Below are 8,063 nucleotides of genomic sequence, written 5' to 3'. Positions count from 1 at the left end.
CAGCTGCTAGATGAGATTCGTTTCAGAGACCGATGGAGAGAAGGCCCTGCAGTGTGACTGAAGTCACAGTGTGCTTCTTGCTACTGACTGCAAGAATAGTTTTCTCTGCCAAATGTCCACAAAGGTGACAGAAAGGAGTGAGGTCATGGGTGTTGCAGCATGAGAGCCACAGGTCACGGTGTATGCTGGGGTAGGACACTGCAGAAATGGAAGACAAAGCACAGCCCGTCTCAAGCCCGTTGTTTTCTCTCTCCTTCCCCTGCCTTCCCCCCGCCCGTAGGTATGAGCAGCCGAAATGTGACAACACGGCCAGGGCCCACCCAGCCAAAGCCCGGGACCTGTACAAGGGCCGCCAGCTACAAGGTGAGTAGCACCCACAAGTGTGGCCTGAATCCACAGGCTCCATCATGAAGTTTCTTGCAAATGTAGAATGAAAAAGAGTTTACCTGACCATTTCCCAGGCGGCCTGTCTGACTCTGGGGCCTCCTGCCTCCTTGCAGAGGGCGCTGAGTCCATGCAGGGAGACAGGGGTCCAGGAGCCACACCGGGAGCACCTGAGGGGCTCCTCCCTGCTGCTGTGTATGGAAGGTCAGACACGGAAGAGAAAGGACCCCTCACAAATCAGATCACACAGCACCCCAACATCTCCAGATGTTCCCGAACCCCACAGCCCAAAGAACCCTTTATTGATTCTACCTACGTTTCACTGTCATTTTCTGACATTCCTTTTGCATTGAATCAACAGTTCATGAAGCTAAAGTTTAGGTTTTAAGAAAACATGAGTTGAATGTATGTATTGAGTTTAATTACAAAGAAATATTGGAATGAAACAGAGGTGAATTAAAATTTACAATAATTGAAAAATGCGGTCAAAAACAGTCGTCATGGGGTGAATTTGATATCATTGAGAAGCTTCAGAGCTACTTGCCGTTTGTTTCATTTTGACCTTTTTTTCTCTGAATATCTCTAGATCGTGTATGTTTAACCAACGTCTCAGAGACATGAAAATCACACTACCGTGTACTTTGTTTAGAGTGCGTGCTTGATCTTGGTCTCTTGCAGAAACTGGATGAATTCCTGATTAGTAAATTTTTGTGGTTCCTGTACTGTTTGTACTGTCATTGATAGAAAGGGTTTTAAATTGTAAAAAGTAAAGATGTTCGGTTTGTAAATGAGGACAGAGGAGAGCAGAATATCCACAGTGTATACATTTTTCATTGCTATGTGTTCATAACGATTCCACAACATTAGTAACGAAAATGCTTGACACGGGGAAGCAGAGGGCGGAACGTGGTCCCGGGGACACGCAGCGCGGCTGTTCTGCCAGCCCTTGGTAAACACCACGCTGTTGACTGACTTGGCTTGTTCGGAGCTGTCTTTGTCTCAGTTCTTCATGGTTTCCCAGCTGTGTACCTCCCCCGTGTCTTCCTTGTGAGGCAGGTTTGAGGAATCTGTTGGTTCTACTATTTTTTTTTTTTTTAATCAGAGTATGGTCCTTGTGTGAGCAATCAACTTGCTTTCTGTTGAACCAATCAGCTTCTTTCTGGATCTTGCAGGTGAGGGTGGGGGAAGAGATCATGACGGTGTGAACACGACACCCGTCCATGCACACGCCTAGCGGAGGGCGTTTTGCCTTTGACACCGTGTCTGCAGGCTGTGCTCAGCTGCTGGCTGAATTCCATCCCCCTGATGGCTCTGTCAGGAGGGAGTTCTCCTCCTCCCTTATCTGGTGTAATCTCTTGTCTCTGAAGTCCGAGTTTAATATTGGTGGGCAAGATGTTTCCTTAAAAGACGTAATGAACTTCTCACGTGCTTGCTGCATGGAAAGCCCTCAACAAACATTTGCTGGTTTTGGTTGGTCTTGACCTTGTCACATAAACTTCAGTCTGTCTCTTGCCCCTAGGGTACTTCTTGAATGGTCCAAGACTCTTAACTTATTTTTTTTTTCTATAACACAAAGTTGCATGACTTCTAAGCCAAGCTGCACTGTGGTCTTCACACACGTGGTACGAGTGCAATTTATGGAAGTCACGTTGTGCTTCTCATTGGTAAAAGGGACCACAACAGGGGATGGCTTCTGCTGCCTCTCAGGAGTGCACGTGGTAGGAAGACCTTTTCACGGTGGAATCGAATCTGTTACACTCCAGACCCAGACTACTGATGTAAAGATGACACAGTCGTTTGTCCAGTGAGAACAACTGGTCCCTGATATTGAGAAACATGGAATGATGTCATTGTCTTCTCTGAGTGTCAGACGTGCCATTTGGAGAGAGAGCATCCCACACTGTGAGGATGGGCACGTCAGGGCTGCAGAAACCACGCTCCTCTCTGCTAAGACGGGAGGAGAAGGATGGTTAGATGCTCACAACAAAGACGGCGTTTCCTTGCCTGCACCTCAAACAAAAACCAGGTTGCTGAGGCACCGAAGCCGCGTGACGCAGACTGTGCAAAGGTCAGCTTGTGCTGTTGCTGTGATGTTTGGGAGTGCGCTGTTCCTGACCACTTAATTATTTTGATTATTTGGAGATAATTATCCTTATTAGGAAAAAACAAGTAGGTCTTAAAATAGCTCCAGGATAGAGGCTGTTCCTGGTAGAGAGGAGAAACCTATTTCCAAAATAACATGACAACATCTGAGTAGAAAGATCCTTCAAGTCCCATGTAGGCTGACATATTTTCTTCTTAAAAGGTACTGTTTTCTTTTGAAGTTGCTTTTCTAAGGTTTTGCCAATGGAGGTCCTTTATTTTCCATGTAAAGCTGATAATATTTTCACACAAAATTCACTTATGTGGGGTGAGCCGTGTATGTGTCACCAAATACTTATTCACATCTTATGTAGGACACTTAGCAGGTGTTTGGCAGCAAATGACCACTGAATCTTTGGAGGGCATCATTTTATTATGTGGCACAGGAGATCAAGGTCTGGCTTAAGAGGCTACATAGTGAGGACTGGGGCACCGTTTCGGCTTTTGAAGATTCTTTCATTGGTAGGTTTCCTCCTGGGACTATTGCGTCCTCTGTAGCAGAAATTCTAAAAAGAGGCACAAAACCACACCTTCCTAACCACACCTTAAACTGCACCTTCATAAACCACACCTTCCTGCACCAGATCTTCTTAAACCAGACCTTTTTAAAAACCACACCTTCTTCTTGGACAAGTTCACCTACCTTTATCTTGCCCTGGCATCTCTGATCACACTCTGGTTGGGGTTTTAAATAACAGGGTTACTCTGTCTCTCCAGCCTCCCCAGCCCCCTGACATCCTCCCAGGTCCTCTTGTGAGGCTGGAGAACCACACACTTGCATTGAGCTGTGGTTCCTGTGTTGGGGCCGTGGTGTGTCTCTTGGGCCCTGCCATGGCTCCCTTGTCCGTGCCCCACCATGGCTCCTGTGTCCAGGACCCACTGTGGCTCCCGCGTCCGGCCCCGCTGTAGTTCCTGTGTCCAAGACCCACGGTGGCTCCCGTGTCAGGCCCAGCTGTGGCTCTCTTGTCAGGTCCTGCTGTGGCTCCCGTGTCTGGGCTCCACCATGGCTCCCGTGTCTGAGCCTTGCAGGAATTCTTCCCTCTGCTTGAGCTGCATCTCTCTTAGCCCGTATGGCTCCCAGGCATCCTTCAGGATGACTTCCTTGGGATGCCCAGGTGGCCGGCCACTCACATGCACCTGTCCAGCGTGTTCCCACCTGGTGGGGCACATTGTGTGGTGTGGGGGTGGACTTGCACGCTCTGCCCGGTGCCTCACAGGGTCCCTGGGGAGGTAGAGACTGCATCTCTGTGTTTCCGGCATCTGCGAGGTGGGAACGAAGGATGTAGGTGGTTTTCTTTTCCTACGAGAAGACCTTTTCGGCTAATCTGTACTGAGTGATATTGGTAAGCTTTGACTTACTAGCCAGGTGGTTTTGCTTATCTAGGGCCCTGCAGCACTGGTCTTGAATGGGCTTCCCAGTGTGGGGAGAGGATGACCTGAGCCTTTACTTGAAGAGTGTCACTGGGTTCGTGATCTCCATCACGGGGAGAGGGTGACCCCAGCCTTTACTCAAACAGCAGCGCTGGGTTTGTGATCTCTGTCAGGGGAGAGGGTGACCCCAGCTTTTACTCAAACAGCAGCGCTGGGTTCGTGATCTCCATCCGGGGAGAGGGTGACCCCAGCCTTTACTCAAACAGCAGCGCTGGGTTCATGATCTCCATCCGGGGAGACGGTGACTGGAGCCTTTACTCAAATAGCAGCGCTGGGTTCGTGATCTCATCCGGGGAGAGGGTGACCCCAGCCTTTACTCAAACAGCAGCGCTGGGTTCATGATCTCCATCCGGGGAGAGGGTGACTGGAGCCTTTACTCAAACAGCAGCGCTGGGTTCGTGACCTCCGTCAGTCCTCAGGGCCCCTCTTGCTGAGTGAGAGGGGAAAGAGCCAGCACAGCCCCTTGCTTGCTTTAGCTGCGGCGCCAGCTGCATTTGTGATTCAGGCTCGTAGGCCCTCGGTGTGGCAAGGCAAAAGGCCATTGGCATGACCTTCGCAGAGAGGAGATGCAGGCGAAAGACAGAGGCGCAGGGAGATGCACCTGTCCAGAGCAGAGCGGGCCGAGTCGCCGGTGGGTTCAGGGCAGGAGCATCCGCCGAGGGGAGTTGGCTCAAAAACTTACAATGGAGACTTTGATCTAAAGTGAAGTCAAAATAAGTGATTTCATGGCCTTCCTCTCACGTTTCCTGATCATGCAATTGTGTCTTTCACCCTCGGATGTGGTTTTTCTGGCTGACTCTCATTCTCAGGAGCAGTCTTAGTCGAATGAGCAGACTGGCTTTCCTGTGGGTGTTGCTTCGTTTCGGTCTACACTGGCGGGGAACACCCCCGTTTTCCTGATCATGACGAACTGCGCTGCGTGCAGTCTGATCTCACTCTCAGGCACTGTGGTCCTTCCCCGAAGGCAGCACAGGAGCTGGGCCCTGGGGGTCAGGAAGGTGCAGGGGAAGTCTGACATCTTCTGGGAGCCGTTCCTTCCTCCACCAGCTCAGGGGAAAACTGCACTGTCTTTCTGTGGGTGTCCTGGTGGTGGTGGTTCAGCAATGGCACCAGAGTGAGGACAGAGGGGGTGGCATAAGGAGCCCCTCAGGGAGCCTGGGCACCCTGGGCATGGCCCCTCTGTTACTGCCGTCGCCCAAGCCAGGGTCCTCTCCTGGGTCCGCAGAGCTTCTCCACCTGGCACGCAGTCTAGGAAATGGTCTTTATTTTGATCAAACAGCCTCTCACCCAAGTGTCTCTGGAAGCTCTGTGGACACAGCAGCCTTCATGAATGGTCAAGTCCTCTCCCTAAAGGGCACGGCACAGGGCGTCTTCACATCTACAGCCAGGAGCATCTCTTTTCTTGGGGCCGCAAGCAATTGCCGGCGTAATTACAGTCTTTGACTCGTGTGGAAACCTTAGAGGCAGCCACTGGATTTTTCAAACACCTTTTTAGCACTATTCTAATTTTTTTCAAGATTAATTATGGTTTTCTGAGAGAGCGTATAATGATCCTTACCTCGCCCTAAGTGGAGCTTAGGACATTTTCCAAAAGGTAATTAGACCAGGAGCAGCATGTTCCTGCCAGGTATCATGTGACACGTAAGGACCTCGGTGTTTACCTTTTCTACAAAGCAGACAGGAGCCGGCCAGGACCTCGCTTGGTGGCCTTTGAGAGCCTCGCAAAGGTGACATGAGGTGTCAATATTCTGCCCACTGAAAATGTCAACTTCTGTGATCCCTGCTGTCAGATCAAAACTGAATTTACAGACATGAGTCTTCTCAATTTTAGCTGAGCTGGGAACAAAACAATACTGGAATCCTGGGGATGCGGGTAGCTTGGTGAGCTGTCTGCACTCTGTGTCCATACAGGCTCACGCCAGAACCAGCTGCTCAGGGCACAGGCTCAGATGCTCTGTGAGGCTGGGACGAGGACTGGGTGTCGAGGAGGCTGGGATGCGAGGCTGTCCGTGACAGAGGATTTTTAACCTGGCATTCTGCTTTTGAGAGCTGTCTGGTGGCATGATCCCTAAAGAATATCAACTCAGCCTCTTGGGTGTGGATGGGGAGTCCCAGATACAGCAAGAGACCATTCTACACGGCACGACTTGGAAGAGAGAGCTGAATCTACATTATTTTATTTTTTGACCACTAAATTTGATGTCTAAATGTGAAATTAAATTTGCAGATGAATAAGATTAGTAACATTTTTGAAGAAAATTGCAGTTTTTAGGAAGCATAACAGTGAAATGGACAATTAAATCAGTTTTATTGGGGAAAGACTGCTGCAAATAAAAACTCAGAAGAATCACACATATAATTGCCATCCCAGAGGTTTCATGAGACAGGAACAGCAGGGACGAGGGGTGCCGAGGACTCAAGCGGTTGGGAAAAGGTGGTTTTCAAGAACCGGTGTCTGTGGGAGCATCCTGAGATGCCACTGCACTGCGGGGGTGTTGCAGGGAGCTCCTCCTCAGCAGCTGAGGGAGCCTGAGCAGGTGCAGGGGACACAGGTGAAGCGAGCCTTTCACTCAGCGCTTGCCTTTTCTCCTGGGAAAAAAGGGGACAGGATGCACCCTGCAGAGGGCACACGAAAGATGAGAACTATGAAGGAGCGATATGGCTACCCTTGCAGCAAGGCCAGCAGAATTCTCAGTGGGGTTTTATTACAATATTTCCTTTAGCTGAAATTTTGTCTCCATGTTTAAGAGTGAGGAGACATTGGAGAAGGCTTGGGGGAACATGGGAATTCATCCTCCTCAAAAAAGCAAGAACAGGAAAAGAGAAATTAAATAAACAAAGGCTTTTTATTTTCCTCAACATGTAGAGGAAAGATTAACAAATGTCTAATTATGTACGGGAGGGTGCTGGGCGCTTTTTCTGTTTATTAATTGACACTTTGGCGGCTGGGTGTGAATAACCGAGTGGGCTGGCTCTTTCTCACCAATGCGGCTGGGCAGGCACTTTTCTCACACACAAGGACGGGTCTCCCAGGGGCCCAGGGTACTACATTCGTGGACTCTGAAGACAGGACAGGAAACTGGAGCCATGGTTTCTCCCACGACCTTTCAAGCAAAAGTTTAGGACTCTGATGGGCCAGGGGCCCTCTGCTCTTGTCCCACATTCACATTCGCTTGGGCAAGTCCTGTCGCCGCTCCTAGCTCTCCCGCATCTCTCTGGCTGCCCCACTGCTTCCTCCAGGTGAGTTTCCAAATAGACTGTAAGTAGATTCTGATCCCCATCCACACAGCGAGAAGAGGTGTCTGGAAACCCCAGACCTGGCCTGTGTTGCTTCCGATCATCAGGGTCTCCTTGCTCCAGATTAAATGTGAACTGCTTGTTGTGACCGATGGGACCCCTCCTGGCCTGACCGCAGTGCAATTTCTGTTTTCTTCTCTCTGCCATGCATTGGACTGTGTCTCGCCTGATTGGATGGCCTGCTTGGAGAGGTGGGGGACATGTCTAGTACCTCGCTGAGGGGCCACGCCTCCAGCACACAGGACACAGATCGTTTCCCTGAGAGGCATGCTGACATGGATTGCCAAGTGTATGGGGCCTGCCAGGGATAAAATAATCTGAGATTGTTAATCCACCCATTTATTTCCCATCCAAGGAAACAGATCTGTTCTATGGCGTATTATTATCACAAGGCTGGCTGCATGGGAGTGGCCTGGACCATTGCCCTGGGGCCCAGTGCTTCAACAGGACCCTCGCTTTATTGTTGTGCTATCACCACCATCAACTAATTAATTTTTAAATGCGAGGCCCCCATGCTCCATTTCGCATTGGGCCCTACAAACCAGCTGGTCTGTATTAGTAACAACACACGGCTTGCAATTCATTGGGCATCCAATGGCAAAGAGCCAGCATAGTGGCATGAAGAGGCGAGTCGAGGAGAGGCAGGTAGTGGCATTAAGAGGAGAGTTGACCGGGTGCGGTGGCTCACACCTGTAATTCCAGCACTTTGGGAGGCTGAGACCGGCGGATCATGAGGTCAGGAGATCGAGACCATCCTGGCTAACACGGTGAAACCCCGTCTCTACTAAAAATACAAAAAAAAAAAAAAA

At 50.0% G+C, this 8,063-nt stretch overlaps 1 protein-coding gene across 1 annotated transcript in view; it reads left to right on the top strand.

The window, feature by feature from the left end:
* The window catches only part of SMOC2 (SPARC related modular calcium binding 2), a 255,415-nt gene that overhangs the window by 168,951 nt on the left and 78,401 nt on the right, over positions 1–8,063 (top strand). The window contains exon 9 of the mRNA XM_011999604.1: positions 281–363. Within this exon, the coding sequence (XP_011854994.1) occupies positions 281–363 (83 nt within the window). The remainder of the gene's footprint in view (positions 1–280; positions 364–8,063) is intronic.

Source organism: Mandrillus leucophaeus, unplaced genomic scaffold (assembly GCF_000951045.1).
Source record: "Mandrillus leucophaeus isolate KB7577 unplaced genomic scaffold, Mleu.le_1.0 Scaffold6, whole genome shotgun sequence".
In the NCBI taxonomy this organism is placed as follows: domain Eukaryota; kingdom Metazoa; phylum Chordata; class Mammalia; order Primates; family Cercopithecidae; genus Mandrillus; species Mandrillus leucophaeus.
Note: the sequence above shows the minus strand (reverse complement) of the source record. Positions and strands in the feature narration are given on the sequence as shown.